The 16,816-nt window shown below is 39.8% G+C and overlaps 2 protein-coding genes across 4 annotated transcripts in view; both read right to left on the reverse strand.

Annotated features, from left to right (window-relative positions):
* The window catches only part of NGF (nerve growth factor), a 1,213,865-nt gene that overhangs the window by 541,132 nt on the left and 655,917 nt on the right, over positions 1-16,816 (reverse strand). The gene's annotated exons all lie outside the window — the stretch shown is intronic.
* Positions 98-5,762, reverse strand: NHLH2 (nescient helix-loop-helix 2). Its single transcript, XM_050748384.1, has 3 exons — positions 4,673-5,762; positions 3,933-4,262; positions 98-2,099 (listed from the first exon to the last, which is right to left on the reverse strand). The coding sequence occupies exon 3, from the start codon at positions 2,089-2,091 to the stop codon at positions 1,684-1,686; it is 408 nt and encodes a 135-aa protein (XP_050604341.1). The 5' UTR covers positions 2,092-2,099; positions 3,933-4,262; positions 4,673-5,762; the 3' UTR covers positions 98-1,683.

A 16,816-nucleotide genomic window follows, 5' to 3' on the forward strand; every position in this document is an offset into this window, starting at 1 on the left:
TCTTTCTAAGGAATTGAGTCCATTAAGATATTTCATGCTTGGCTAACATGTCCATTATTTTTAGACAGTGTGCTTAAAATAAAAGAGAGGACTTTAGTTGATACCTTTATTTATATGCAAAACAGCGCACCATTCATGAGATATGAAAAACTCGTCAGATAGAAACCAGATTATATCTATTTTCACTACAAAATATTGCATTATATAAAGCAACAGAGACACAAAAAAACCCTGAAAAAGACTAAAATCTTTGGATAGCAGATGTGGTTTTTTTTCCCTTGTCTCTAAAATACACTCCTTGTTTTAAGAGTTTCACAGCAGAGAACATGAAACATTTTCAGGTTATAGACTTTTCTTTTTGGTGTCACAGAGGAAAGTAGTTCTGAATTCTTTTTTTCTTTTTTTTCTTAGGAAAATAACTTAATTTCCTAAATTCATCACACGCACAAACATCACACACACAAAGAAGCTACTCTCCTTATAAACAGCTTGTAAAGGACTTCTCAGACATAACTACAGATAAGAATAACACACTTTTTAAAAAACTATAATAGTGAAGTGCTAGTGTTGCTGATCTCACAACAAAAGAACCTTTCAAGAACAAACATCTTAATATATAAAATATGTTTAGAAACAGGGAGAAGTGGGAAATTTGTTATATAAGTGCAATATAATTAGAGCAGAAAGAAAGACCACAGTATAATCTCAACAAACACGTAAAAAGTTAGACATAATTATTCCACAGGAAAAAGTGTAAACACTTGACTATAAATAAATTGGCACAGAGTATCCAAAGTAAAAGTATCACCACTCTGAAAAATAAATGTCTTGAAAAAAATACTCTACTCCTTCTAACATAAATAAAAATAGGTTGTCTTTTTCTAACTGCACCTATGGGTCCACATGTTTAAGGTCACAAATAGATGTTTTTGGATATATAAAGGGGCACTTCGCCTGCAAAAGCAATCAGATATTAAATTTTTCCATTTAAATATGGATTTTCCTGTCTACCTTGGTGTCATATCTTGGAGATAAAATCTCACCAAGCTCAAATCCTCACACCGTGTGTCTAATTGTTCTCAATTTGTCTTTTTAACCTTACTAAATATTCAGGGTTTATTTGGATTCTAATATAATCTTTATTTTCACAACAGAAAGGAAAGTTTCCTGTCGCACCTTTCTGTGCCTTCCATCTCTACGGGCGAGATCCCTCCTCTCTCCTCCTCCCCAGTGTTTGGTCATTTGTCCATTAGAAAAATTCCAGATAGCCTAAAGTTATGAGCCTGCATACTCTGAACTTCTGCCCTCATTCTTTCAACACATTAAGATTTGCGGCGGATGAACGTAGGAGAACTCAAAGTCTCCAGTGGGTTAAAGCAACAACCCTTGGGGAGCCCCAGAGGTGGCTCATCTCGAGTGTCTCCACGAGGTTCTCCTGGCCTGAAAAATCCCCCCTGCGAGCCCCCGGGCTCGCCAGACAACCCCACCTGCCTGCATCGGAAACCTTCTCTTGTTGCCCTGCTGACCAGAGAGAACAGGTAGCGAGCTTCTTCCCCGGCCCGAGTCTCTCGAGGTGGCCGTCTCGCTGGACCACCGCAGCCTCCGCCACCCCAGCGGCGGCCACCCGGATCCGTCGCGTTTCGCGGACACCGGGACAGGCGGCCCCCTGCGGCGCACCCCGCCCTACACGTCCAGGACATGGTTGAGATAGGAGATGTAGCAGATGGCCAGGCGCAGGATCTCGATCTTGGAGAGCTTCTTGTCCGGGGGCAGCGTGGGCAGCAATTTGCGGAGCTCGGCGAAGGCCAAGTTGAAGGCTTCCACGCGGATGCGCTCGCGGGTGGCGTGGGCCGAGCGGTACTTGGCGGTGGCGCGCCGGCGGCGGCGCTTCTCCTCGCGGCTCAGCTGCTGCGGATGCGGGTAGAGCGCGGCCCGGCTGCCGCCCTTGCCGTCGCCCTCGGCCTCCTCCACCGGCTCCAGGTCCGACACGCTGCCCAGCACCTTGGTGTCCGTGCCGCCCAGGGACTCTGGATCCGAGTGCGCCGAGCTGGGATGGTCCGAATCTGCGGCTTGGTCCGGACTCAGCATCATTTTGGAGGCTGAGGAGGGGTCGGAAAATTAATCAGTAAAAGAAATCAGGGTCTTTTGCTGGAAGGATGGCGGCCGAGGCCTACCACACCGGCCCTCCCAGCGGACGCGCGGCCCGGGCCCCCTCCCCACAGCAGGCCGGCGCGCGACGCTGGAGGGCGCCGAGAGGATCTGGCCCGAGGGCGCGAGCCCCGCGCGTCCCCATGGCGCGGGAGCCAGTGGGGACGCAGTTGACCCAGGCCGCATTCTGGACCCGACACCTCGACTTGCCGACGGCCACGGCGGGCCTGTGGCCCGGGGCCTGGGGGACGACCGCAGGCCTATAGGGTCGCGACTGGGTTTTTGTGCCTCTTCCGGCCAAATGCCAACCGCGCTATTCCGTCTCCCTCCCTTCGTCCCCTTCCCAGACAAACGAGTGATTCCGAACAACGAATACATCTGGGTTTTCATGGGGGCGGTGTGACGCGGAGTGCGCTTCTCGCCCCGAGGGCCTCCGGCGAAGCAACCGGGCAGCCGCGGCGCCCGAGGGCCTGGCGCTGGTCTGGGACTGCGCCGGGGGCGCCCGGCGCTGGGATGCGGGCTGTCAGGAACCTCCATCCCGGAGCGCAAGCAGAGAGCCAGCGGCTGGGGGCGGGAAGCCTTCTTGGACCCCTCGCGCTTCTCCGAAATCATAAAGAAATGACTAAACAAACGTGGCGGAGCCTTTCAAAAGAAAATTGACTCCGATGGCCTTGCAGGCTCCTGGAGCACCATCTGTCACGCAGACAGCCACACACATAGGGGACCTAGGGACACGGCGACGTGGGATCAGACAATGCGCCCGGCAGTCTGGCGACCACCTTGCGGGAAAATGCCGGCAGCCGGGCCGCTGAGGGAGGAGAGGATGCAGAAGAAAGGGAAGAGAAGGGAAGGGTCCGGGGCGGGGCGGGCGGGGACGAGCGGGTGCCGAGCGTGTTGTCCCGGTGGGAGCTGCATCTCTGCAGGCAAAGTTCGGGCGCTCCCGGAACCGGAGCTCGGTAGCCCGCAGCTGTCGCCGGGTGGCCTGGCCAAGTCCGGGCATGTCGGTGCTTAGCCTTCCTCTAACTGTGCCCTCTTGGAAACGCCACCTGGCCAGGCTTCTCCGGGGCGCCTGGAGCATCGGCCCCGACTGCGCGCCTTCTGGGAGGGGGCCACTCGGAACCGCTGGGCTTCGGGGGAATTCGGGCTTCAAGAAGGGGCGCGGTAGGAGGAGAAAGGCCCCTGCGGGGGCTGCACGCACCGTCCCCCGGGCGTCGAGAGTGAGGACCCGGCTGCGAACTCGGGGCCCTGGCGTGGGCAGCCACAGCGACGCTCGGCGCGGGGGAAATCGCGTCGGCGACATATAGGAGCGTTTGCTTCTAGAGAAACAAAAGCAAGGGGATGCGTGATCGGTTCCCAGCACCTCACTTGCTGAGGAGCGAATTGGGCCAAAACAGCTTTAATTTCCCTGCGAGGAAATCAGGTCCTCTACGGCAAAATAAAAACAAATGATCCCAGTGAACTGCCTGTGACTCCCTACGGGCTTTTCTCGGGTACGTTTATGAGTAGAACAACTTGCATCTACACAGTCAGCTTGAAAGGGCAGAAATAAATAGACGAGTAATGGAAAATCACAATAAGCACTAAATAGTTGTAGTTCTGGTAAAAAGTTCCTGGGTTGCCCTCAAAGCATGTTAAATTCTCCTCCAGATCTTTAAAAATATTCATAAATAGTATGTCGTGTATGCGCTTTCTCTCTTTAACTATGGAATGACCTGCATCTATAAATGCAGTATGAATAATCTAACTTATTTCAAGCTGAAAAAAATTATTTAAAGGAGTCTTACCTTGCAAAAGCCTTTTTGATAATCTGTTCTCCAATCTTTAGAGTTAAAATGCCAGGGAATAGCGAGGGGAGATTCCAGAAAATATTAAAAGCAGCAAATATTTATTACATTCAAAAATGAAAAAGCAGCTGTCATCTCGCTGGTGTCCGCAGCGAGGGACGATAATATCTCAGGACGTAGACGATATGAATGATTGTTCACTTAGTTGATAGATTTTTTTAAAAACGCGTTTTCCTTTTAATTGTTCTCAAACATTTCAAGAAATTCGTTGTTGATTTTTTTTAAACGATGTGTTGAAAAGTCTCGTGCCTTTTTTCCTCTTCTAGGTCTCTAAAAATAACAAAAGAGATACAGAGATAAACACAATCACATCGAAGGGCTGATTCCTCCACTTTCTAATAGCGCGAATAATCAATAAGAAAGATGGTTAAGACAAGATTCCTCTCCTATCGGACGCCTTTCCTTCCCTTAATACGGCTGAGCAGAAACTGGGAAGTGCAGGACAGAGATGTGATCTTGCTCAGAAGTGATTTTTTTTTTTTTTTTTTTTTAAAGATAAGGCTTTGTTCAGTTGATATCTCCCCAGTTCCCAGGAACACAATACTGTAACTCGGAGCTAAGGTTGCCTCTTCCTCTTCCCTCATTTACTTGTATGTTGTATAAATAGACACCTATTTTCCAGTTTCAAAGTCTTTCAAGGTTTGGTTGTATCCCCCATCCCCACCCCCTCCTCTCTTTACCTTGTAGCAAAATATATATAGTCAGTGGCTTGGAGATGCTTGGAGAAAGGTTGGTGAAAAGTAAATGTCTCCTGGAGTAACAGTGACAAGGAAGCAGAGAAAGACGGGAAGAGGGTGGGAGAGCCAGGGCAAAGAGGCAGAGATGCGTGTGTGGCTTCTGGGCTCTCCTGGTACCAATTGATTCAGCCTGGAGATGGTGGAAGAGATAAAGGCTTAGGAAGGGGGATGGAATTTTTTTCCCCTAAATTGATATTTAATGGGAAATCCTATTGGACAGAAACCTGGACATGAGTCACTTAATTGGACTTGACATCTGTCACAGTGTGGGAGTTTTCACAGCCCAAATATTTTAGCAGATCAGATTCCCACTGAATCTGTGCCATAAAATATAACAGTTGAAAGCAGTTCATGATAGAAATCTTAGCCTCTAAACAGTCTCTAGCCATAGTCAGGCTATTTCTCTTTTCCAGATTATTGACGAAATATTTAAGTGCAAATAAACAATATATTGACTATGAAAAAATTCCCCTGGCATATTACAAAGCCATCACTTTCCCTTAATATTTAGAAAAATATTTGCGTCCAGAACAAGGAAATATATACTATACAAGATGCTGCAATAAACATAAAGTATTTAGACATGCAACAGCTAACATTTATTAGAGATCATTTACATTTTAAAAAATACTTCAGTAAGGTTTGATTAAGCATATTAATATTTTTGAGAAATGATCTGCTATAGACTAACTTATCAATAGATGGTAAGAAGCTTTCAATAGATTAAGCCATTGATGGAACTAGAAAGAGAATCCACATATTCAAGGACCACGAATGTGAGATCATTCTACTTTTCTGTACATGTTTGTTTTTCTCTCCACCCACTTATTCTTTCAAGCTGAAATATGACATGCTACATGTGTTGATTATTGCACTTCATTCTTGCCCATCTTAACGTGCTAATATTTTAACTGTGTGGCAGTGCTTGTGCTAAGGTGTAAACACAAATTACCAGTGTATTCCAGTACATAATGCCTTTGCCTTACATGATCCCATGGCCCTGAATTTATATACTTTATAATAAAAAATAAAATCTAGTTCAATTATTTTGCCATTTTATAAAGATACTCATAGTTAATATCAACTACATATTATTTGTGATTATTTGGGCTTGTTTTGCTCATACAAGCTTAAAGAAATAAAGAGCGTTATAGCCTTATTCCCACCTCCCCAGTTCCTAGGGGAACATTTGTGGAGAGAGGAGTCCTCACTTGCCTTCCTTAATTTTGCCCTAAAAGCAGATTTTATCACCAGGGGAGGCACATGGAGCAGCCCACCCCTGGAAGTGACCCTCCGGGTTTTTCATGGCTTCCACAAGTACTACTTGCCTTTGCCCACATTTTTGCTCCTTTGAGAGATTCCTGGACCAGAATGGGGCAGGGGTGGGGGAAAGGAGGGAGTGCCTCCACCAAATAAGGGCACCAACACTTCCCAGCCTTGCTTCTGCCTAACCCCAGCACAGAGATATATTTTAGATATCCCCAGGACGTTAAAGTGAAGACAGAAGCCGGCCCCATACAGGTGGCAATGGAAACAGGTGAGTGGATAAACACCCCAAGGTGGTGATGACGAAGGGAGAAGGGAGGTTTCCTCACTCTAATTAGGAACAGCCAATGCTAAGCATTCACACACAACCAGAAGTGTGCACACAGATGCACACCCACAGATACCTGTACCTCCTCCCTCTTTCCCCCACCCTTACTCATACAAGCTGGCTGGCTCTATTAGACCACCACACACCCAGACTGATGAATTGAAAAAACTTGTGAGTCTAATCACCATAGCTCTAGAGTGGGCAGCTGCTACAGTGGGAAAGGACCAGCATCTCTGGTTCCCCTGGTGTTGGGGGGTCATGATGGGTTGTGCATATCAGGGCAGGTCCAATTCTGCTATGGTGTGTGTTATACCAGACAAATTCTCTTTTATGTTCAGGCTTACTCATTCTACACCAGCAGCCAGCATACACAAAAATTAATACTTATAGGAGTAAGCCTATATAAACAGGTACATACTCAGATCCATACTTCATTATGCCTAGCCACACTGTCATAGACACAAACATGGATTCACATTCACACCCATGCATTCTTTCTTCCAGGAAAGCCTCCCCCTCCCCCATCCCTTTGCCTTTTCTAAGACCTCCCTGGCACAGATGGCCCCTCCTTCTGTGCTCCATAAACACTCCTTTCATGTCTCCCTTAGAGACTACATATTGTGTACCGTGATTCTTGGTTCTTGGTTACCACACTGGTCTCTCCCTAGGCTATGATGCTTCCAGGGGAGGTCTGTAGTTTATATCCCCAGCACTAGTGTCTGAGCTTGACACGTTATAGGTACTCAGTTCATTCATGCTGTGACTCCTTATGTACAGAGGTACCCTGGATATTTGTAACATGGAAACTCTTCCACCAAAGGACACCCATGGTTCAGTTCTATCAGTTTGCTTTCTTATAAAAATGAGAATAATAATACTTCACTTCTCATTTCACAGGCTTGCTATGAGACCCAATGTATTTGAAAATATTTCATAAAATACTAAGCACCATACAAATTATGATACTATAGACTATAAGAGTAATATTAAATAATATTATTAAATGAATGGGGAGGTGATAAGTAGTGGCTTAAAAAGTCAGACTTTGTGGCTCTGTCGTATGCTACCTGTGTGAATTTAGTTTTAAGTTACTTAAACTTTTTGGACCTTAGTTTTCTAATCTGTAAAATGGGAATAATCAAAGTATGCTATGTAATGTTGTTATGTCATATTTTTTTTTCTGAAGGTGAACAAGATAATCTATGTAAAGTGCTTAAACTAATGCCTAGAACTCATGTTCAGTAAGTATCAGCTATCATTATTATTGTTATTATTCAGTATAAATACATATTGAGGACCAGATATAGATTGACATAGAAAAATAAACATATCCAGATATACTCATCCATGTGTGTGTGTGTGTGTGTGTGTGTGTGTGTGTATGTGTCTATAGCTCTGGTGGCCAAACTACAATGAGCATTTTCCATGTGTCAGACCTAGGTACAGTGACTCTGCTCATATTAACTTATTTAACCTTCACCACAAACCTATGAGTAGATAGGTACTGTTGTCCCAATTTTGTGTATAAGAAAACTAGGACTTGGAATAGATGGCAATCTACTCAAGGTCATATAGCTAATAAATTATGGAGCTAAGATAGAGATTCAGGTGGTCTAAATTCAAAAACGACACTCTCAAACACAAAGTACTATGTTTCTGTGGTCATTGTATCATACACAGATATACTCACACAGAACTATTCACCAAAATGCATATGGCAAGGGAGAAACATACATACACACAAAACTTAGATAAATTGCCACCTTTGCATTCAGGGGTGGTTAGTGAGTGATATGGTTTGGCTGTGTGTCCATCCAAATCTTAACTGGAATTGTATTTCCCATAATTCCCAGGTGGGAGGTAATTGAATGCTATTCTCGTGATAAAGAGTAAGTTATCACGAGATCTGATGGTTTTATAGGGGGCTTCCCCTTTTGCTTAGCTCTCATTCTCTCTCCTGCTGCCTTGTGAAGAAGGACATGTTTGCTTCCCCTTCCATTGTGATTATAAGTTTCCTGAGGCCTCCTTAGCCCTGAGGAACTGTGAGTCAATTAAACATCTTTCGTTTATAAATTACCCAGTCTCAGGTATGTTCTTATATCAGCCTGAGAATGGACTAATACGGTATCAGTGTAGTTTAAATACTTACTGCTCATCTAGTACTTTGCCAGATACTGTTGGACTACAGAGGCTTTATATTATTTGTTAATTTCATTAGACAGCTGTTTCCAGTCTATTTTTTAAAATTTTGTACCCCATAGATAAAAATTTGGGGCATACATATTGAGTATATGTATATACCCAATTATAACTATATAATATACTAGTACAGTAGTACATGTATAAGCTTTGTACATGTACTACTTTGTACATGTACTAGTATATCATATACTTGTAAAGATACACAAAAAGATATATGTAAAGATATGATAAAAATAATATTTATTTTTAAATTTATAAATATTTATCAATATATTTATAAATTTAAATATTTATATTTATTAAATATATGATAAACAAAAATAATATTTGTAAAATAATTAATTTTATGTATTAACAGCACAAAAACCAATTAACAGCATAAGGTATTATTGATAATGTAGAACTTCTGAGAGCAATAAGCTTAATTTTGTGAGACTCATTATTTAACCCGTTGAGATAATGATTTGATCATCTGGTTTTAAGTTCAATTTATTTAGAATCTGGTTTTTGGCTGATATAGCAGAAAAAGATGTAATACAAAAATTCAGATGTTATCACAAAATATGATAAGCATGTGAAGTGATGGATATGTGAATTAGCTTGATTTAATCATTCCACAATGTAAACACATATCGACACATCATATTGTACATCATAAATGTATACAATTTTTGTCTGTCAATTTTAAAAACAAATAAGAAAAAGTGGAAACAACCCAAAAGTCCACCAACTGATGGATGGATAAACAGAATGTGATATAACCATACAATAGACTACTATTCGGCAAGAAAAAGAAACAAAGTACTAGTACATGAGACAACATGGATGAACCTCAATAACATTATGCTGAGTGAAAGAAGCCAGACACAAAGACCACATATTGCATGACTCCATTCATATGGAAAGGTGCAAAATAAGCAAATCTATAGAAACAGAGAGTAGATTAATGGCTGTACACAGATAAGATGGGGTAAAGAAAGGGGCCAGGGAGTGACTGCTAATCAGCACAGAGTTTCATCTTGGGATGATGGAAATATTCTAAAATTAGATTTTGGTGATGATTTCACGACTCTGTAAATATACTAAAAAAACATTGAGCTGTATACCTTAACTATGGTATGTTAAGTGTATCTCAATAAAGCTATTAGAAAATTCAGAAGACATATCACGTGATATGTATATCACTGTAGTGGGTAAAGGGCATGATGTCTTTTCTCACCCATCATAATGGTCACAGCTGACACTCCTTTAACAAAAGACAGGTTAACATGAAAACACAACATATTTATGTAATCAGAGTTTTACACGACACAGGAGTCTTCAGAATGAAGACCCAAAGATCCAAAGGAAAACTGTCCATTTTTATGCCTAGATTTGATGCAGAGTGGATAGCCGTGCAGAAATGTGACTGGACAAAAAGGGAGTGATCTTACAGCAACAGACTGAATGAGGGAACCCAGGAAAGCCTGCGTGTTAAGATTCTTCTTGGCCTCTCTGTGTGGCATTCCTTTTTCCAGGGATAGGGCAAGACCCCTTCTAGAATGAGGGTCTTATAGTCTACTTGCAGACAGAGTAAGTCAGAGAATTTCTTTATGGCCAGCTCTTATACAAAAAAAATGGGAGAATGTTAGAATACTATTTCTAGGTTGTATGGCTGGCTTTGGAGAGACGGGTTCTAGCTTCTGTGATCCACCTTGGGGAAGGGAAATTCTAGTTTCTATGGCTTGCCTTTGGGGGAGAAAAGGGAGCAAGGAGAAAGGAGGGCATGAGAAGTTCAGAGAGAGACTTGCTTTTAAGGGATTTTCAATCACCTTTTGTTCAAAGTACTCAGGATGCCAAAGTGCCATACTCTGAGTTATTTTCTGAGCCCCAACAATTCCTATTTTCACTGTATTACTCTATTTATTATTCTATCTAGTAAATATTTTTCTTATTGTCATTGATTTTATCTTAAATGGTAAGGGTTTTTATAATTTTTTATTTGTTTGCTTTCTTTAAAGGAATAGAAGAGACTACCACCAGTTGTAGTAGTACTTTTGAAAACTTGCCATCTATGTGACCTGAACCGTGGTGGGAGTCAACACAATCAGAGGTTAAAGATAGACAATGGTATCCCTAGTTTGCTCTGTATTAATCTATGGTCCACTCCTTGTGCTGGTGAGCTGATATCTGTGGTGGATAACCATTCCCAACTTTTAAAAATTAAAACTTTAAAAAATCAATTTATTTTATATAAGCCAATATTATCTCATTAGTAATAATTACAGGGGACAAAATAGAAATTCTTTTGTGACAAAAATATTTTAGTATCGATATAAACACCATAAGTGATAGGACATAATTTGAGAGCTATTTATTTTCACTAAACATATATTAATAAAAGGATATTTCCAATCCCCCAATCCATTCAGACATATACACATTGCTGTGGTAGATCATTTATTTTCTTATGAAACAGTAAAGTATGTGCTATAAGAAAAAAATCAAAAGTCTAACAGAAGTTAATCACTGATTGTGTTAACTAAATTATCATTCTCATTTTTCTTTCTTATCTATGAAATTTTCCAAAGTTTTATTGAAATTTGGACAGTAAGTCTCTTTCTAATGTGAATTAGTTTTTCTTTTAACAATGTGTTTAAAATGCATAAAACTCTTGATTTAGAAAAATTTTTAACAACCTAGAAATCTATGCTTCCAAGTGTTTCAAGTGTTCAGATATAATAAATTTTAACATTTGCATTATTTGGGGTAGCAAAAATCACATAACAATGGAAAAATTTCTAAATTAGATCTCTTCAAAATGCCTACACCATTGTACAATGTTTTTTAAAGTTATCATTTAATTCATTTAAAAATATGCACATAAAGAGACACACTGCGTGTGCATTCTTTTTTTTTTAATCTGCTGGTAGCATACCATTGACATTGTCATAAAAAATAACTTTGGAACACTTATCTTAAATTTGAGCAACTCTTTAAGTACTCTTTACGTACTTTACCACTTGCCAAACAGCATTTTTCATTGTGGAACACTAGAATTTTATGTTATTTTCCCGTTTTATTTATTGCAAAGATTCTATAATATTTTGAAAGACTCGTATTTCTAAAACTAACTACATGGGTACATCTTGTATACTTTGGCTTCAAATTATGCATATTTCTTGCATAGCAATTACTTAGTGAATAAATTTTGTTTGTGATGGTCTCTCTGACTCCAGGCTGTTTATATATATTTGAGTTAAAGCAGCCTTTTCCTCGGTGGTTACACTTCCATAATTTTTCCATAAATTATTCTTTCTATTAAAGATCCTTTCAGTTGTGAATGTATCTGCTCCCATACATTTTTCCATTTATACCCCCTTAAAAAGAGTTCTTTATGTATTTCAGAAGATTCTGAGATAGAATCTGTAAAGTACCACATGCTCAAACACGTTAGAAATAGCTGCTGTTTTTTAATCCACATAAACAACAAACTGACATAATTATAACACTGCATAAATTGATCTAATACTTATTTCTTCAAAATTTCAGGAATGTTCAGAAATGTTTCCCAAGTGTCCATCAATGGAATCTGTCAATATGAGAAAGGATTTTAGTTTATCACTCTACTGGGTTCTGAGTATTATTTCAGTTATTTCCCCAACAGTTTGGCTTTTGCTATAAAATAAGAAACTTTAAAAGAGGTTTCTAAACGTTTATCTTTATATTTAGTAAAATGTCTAAAGGTACTGGCTTGAGTGTGCTATGATTTTAAACATCACTGAAAAATTTGAGAGATTTGCTTTCCTATTTTGGGTGCCTAATTTTTAAAATCAGTTTGCTGAAGTATAATTTATATACAGTAAAACTCATCCTTCAAGAGATGTCCTGTTTTACAAATTTCACAAACGTATACACTCATGTAAACAACACACTCAAAATATAGAACATTTCCATTCCCCTGAAAAGTTTCCTGTACCTTTTAGTAGCCAATCCTTTTATCTATATCCAACCTCAGACAACCACAGATCTGATTTCTGTTCCTATAGTTTTGCCTTTTCCAGAATGTCATAAAAATAGAATTGCTTAGTATAGAAAGTATAGACTTTCAAGCCTGGTTTCTTTTACTTAGTATAAAGTTTTTTTTACTATTCATCCATGTTGTTGCATGTATCAGTACTTTATTATTTTTTATTACTGAGTAGTATTCCATTGTATAGATGTAGCACAGTTTGTTTATCCATTCACAAACTAATAGACATTTGGGCGGTTTCTAGTTTTTGGATATTAAGAATACAGCTAATAAATTTGGTATAACAGTCCTTATACAGGTATTATGAGGGCACGTGCATTCAATTCTCCTGGGTAAATAACCAAGAATAAAATTGTTGGGTTGTATGGTGAGTGTATGTTTCCTAAGCCCATAGGAAACCACTGATCTACTTTCTGTCACTAGACATTATTTCATGTTTTTAGAATTTTATATATTGACCATACAATATGCTTTGGCTTTGTCTGCCTTTTTTTAGTCAGTTGTTACGTTGAAATTCATCCATGTTGTTATATATTAGTTAGCTGTTCCTTTTTATTGCTAAGTAGTATTCATTTATCCTTCCCAGAACTCTTCATTCGATTGTGTAGATCCAAATTTCTATCTGGTAACGTAATCCTTCTGCCTGAAGAACTTTAACAATTATTACAAAGCAAGTAAGCTGTTACTGAATTTTCTCACCTATTGTTTTTATGAAAGTGTCTTTGCTTTCATTTTCAAAAAATTTTCTTTGTGTGTAGAACTCTAAGTTGACAGTTATTTTTATTTTTTCCTTCAGTGCCTTAAAAATGTCACTTCATTTCTTTTTTGGCTTGTATGGTTTCTGATGAAAAGTCTACACTAAGTATTCTTTTCGTTTTGCTGTATATAATGTGTTCACCATCATTTTTCCCCAGCTGCCTTCAAAATTTTCTGTTTATTTTAGATTTTTAGCAGGTTGATTATGATGTATCTAAGTATATGTAAGGTTTTCTTTGTTTGTTTGGTGTATATCCTTTTGGGGTTGTTTGAGCTTGGATCTGTGATTTACTGTCATTCACTATTTTTGGACAATTCTTGGCCATTCATTATGTCTCCAAATATCTCTTCTTCCCCATTTTATTTCTCTTATCCTTCTGGGACTCCAGTTGTATGTACATTATTATATTTGATATGAACGCCCTATTCTGATTTTATTCTCCCACTCTTCTTCTTTCTTTTTGTATTTTTGTTTGGGTAATTTCTGTTGACAGATCTTCAAGTTAACTGATTCTTTCCAGCTGGGTTCATACGTCTACTAAGGAGTATGTTGAAAGCATTTTTTATCTCCACTGTTAGTTTTGTTTTTGTTTATTTGTTTGCTTGTTTTTTGAGATGGAGTTTCATTCTTGTTGCCCAGGAGGGAGTGCAATGGCGCAATTGGCTCACTGCAACCTCTACCTCCTGGGTTCAAGCACCTGTGCCTCAGCCTCCCAGGTAGCTGGTATTACAGTCACCTGCCACCACACCAAGCTAATTTTGTATTTTTAGTTGAGAAGGGGTTTCACCATGTTGGCCAGGCTGGTCTTGAACTCCTGACCTCAGATGATCCTCCTGCCTCGGCCTCCCAAAGTGCTGAGATTACAGGCATGAGCCACCGTGCCTAGCCAATATTAGGTTTTTAATTTCTAGCAATACCCAGATGTTGAAACTAGCATACAGGAACTTTACAATAACTATGATTAATATGTGAAAGGATATAGTAAAAAAGGTAGCATGTATAAAAGATGGGGAATTTCAGATGAAAGATGTCTTCTTCTGAAAAAGATGGGAGAAATTCCCTATCTTTTATACATGCTTCTTCTCTGAAAAAGATGGGAGAAATTCCTTACCTTTTATACATGTTTCTTCTTCTCCAAAAGATGGGAGAAATTCCCCATCTTTTATAAATGCTACCTTTTCTACTATATCCTTTCACATATTAATCATAGTTATTGTAAAGTTCCTGTATGCTAGTTTCAACATCTGGGTATTGGATGTTGACATCATTGTTTCTTGATAGTAGGTACTGTATATGTGTGTGTGTGTGTGTGCGCGCGCGCACGCGTGTGTGTGATGTAATTTTTGAGCAAATGCCAGACCTTGCATGAATAGTAGAGAATGGGGTAAATATTGTTAACAGTGGAAAATGAGAATGACTCTTCTTCTGTAAGGCCATTAATGTGGAGAATTGACTCAATCTGTCAGGAGTTGAGCTGGGTTTAGGTTTTGTTGTTGCTATGGTTACCATGATCGCACCACAGGCTCCTAATTCTTCCACTGGTGGGCTGCCTTTGCCTTGTGCTTAGAGTGGACACTGATATGCCAGAGTCTTCTCTCAGGTTTATTGCTCTACCATCAGCTTTCAGCTTTCCTGAATGCCTGTACCACAGGGAAGATCTTTCACCACGGATTTTCCCCATCCCCAGTCTTAGATTACTTTTGCTTGTTACTTTTTGCCAGGTTTGTGTTCAGGGTAATGGATTTATCTGTTGTTCTACTCCAGTCTATGTCTTAGGGAGGGCCTCTGAAATTGGGCTTCTCTGCATTCCTGCTGCTCCGTCTTGTGGCAGCCCAATTCTGCTTTGTATTAATAATAGTCGATCTTGAACAAGAGTTTTCTTCACCTTTCCTAGTGGTAGAAAACCTCTGCCTTATATCAGTTTGAGATGTTAGGTCCAAGATGATTTTGTGCGTCTCCCCAGAGATAGCCTTTTCTTATACCCCTAACCCCTCTCCATAATGCATCTTTTCCTGGGCTTTAGGCAACAGTCTTTGCTGCCACTCTTCCAGAAGTTTAAAGCTTTTGCTTCACATGAGAAAAGAGTCTGGGGAGGGAAGTGTATGGTGTTTTGTGTCTGGCCACAAAGACCTACCAGTTACTTTCTGTATACCTGCTACACCCATAGTCTTTTCTTCCTGATTTAATTGATACACAATAACTGTACATATTCATGGGGTACATGTGATACTTTGATACATGCATATAATGTGTAATGATCAAGTCAGGGTGTTTAGAATATCCATCACTTCAAATATTTATCATTTCTTTGTGTTGGTAACATTTCAAATCTTCTCTGCCAGATGTTTTGAAATAGGCAATAAGTTATTAGTAACTATAGTCGCCCTACTGTGCTATCAAATGCTAGCACTTATTCCTTCTCTCTAACTGTATGTTTTTATCCATCAACCAACCTCTTTTCATGCCTCTACCTTTTCCCAGCCTCTGGTAACCATTATTCTAATCTCTACCTCCATGAGATCAACTCTTAGTTCCCACATATGCAGTGAGAACATGCAATAACTGTCTTTCTGTGCCTGGTTTGTTTCTCTTAACATAATGTCCTCCAGTTCCATCCATGTTACCGCAAATTACAAGCTTTTATTCTTTTTGTGGTTGGATAATATTCCATTGTATATATATACCGCATTTTCTTTATTTATTCATGGACACTTAGGATGATTCCATATCTTGGCTATTCTGAATAGTGCTGAAATAAACATGGAGGTGCAGGTATTCCTTTGATATACTGATTTCTTTTCTTTTGAATACATTCCCAGTAGTGGCATTACTGGATCATATGGTAGTTCAATTTTTAATATTTTGAGAAACCTCCATGCTGTTTTCCATAATGGCTGTACTAATTGACATTTTTACCAACAGCATATAAGATTCCCTTTTTTCCACATCATCACCAGTACTTGTTATTTTTTGTCTTTTTTTACAATAACCGCTCTAACTGGGGTGAGATGATATCTAATTGTGGTTTTGATTTGCATTTCCCTAATGATTAGCAACGTTGAACATTTTTTCACATGCCTGTAGGCCATTTGTATTTCTTCTTATGAGAAATGTCTATTCACACCTGTTGCCTGCTTTTTAATGAGAGTACTGGCTTTTGTTTTGTTTTGTTTTGTTTTGTTGCTGTTGAGTTGTTTGAGTTCCTTGTATATTCTGGATATCAGTTCCTTGTCAGATGAATAGTTTGCAAATATTTTCTCCCATTGTACAGATTGTCTCTTTATCAATTGTTTCCTTTGCAGTGCAGAACGTTTTTAGCTTAATATAGTCTTATTTGTCTATTTTTGTTTTTGTTACCTGTGCTTTTAAAGTCTTACTTACAGCAGGGCATAGTGGCTCATGCCTGTTATCTTAGTGGCTCAGGAGCCTGAAGTGGGAAGATCACTTGAGGACAGGAGTTTGAGACCAGCCTGTGCAACATAGTGAGACCCTGTCTCTAAAAAAATAAAAAAAATTAGCTGA

Source organism: Macaca thibetana, chromosome 1 (assembly GCF_024542745.1).
Source record: "Macaca thibetana thibetana isolate TM-01 chromosome 1, ASM2454274v1, whole genome shotgun sequence".
NCBI lineage: Eukaryota > Metazoa > Chordata > Mammalia > Primates > Cercopithecidae > Macaca > Macaca thibetana.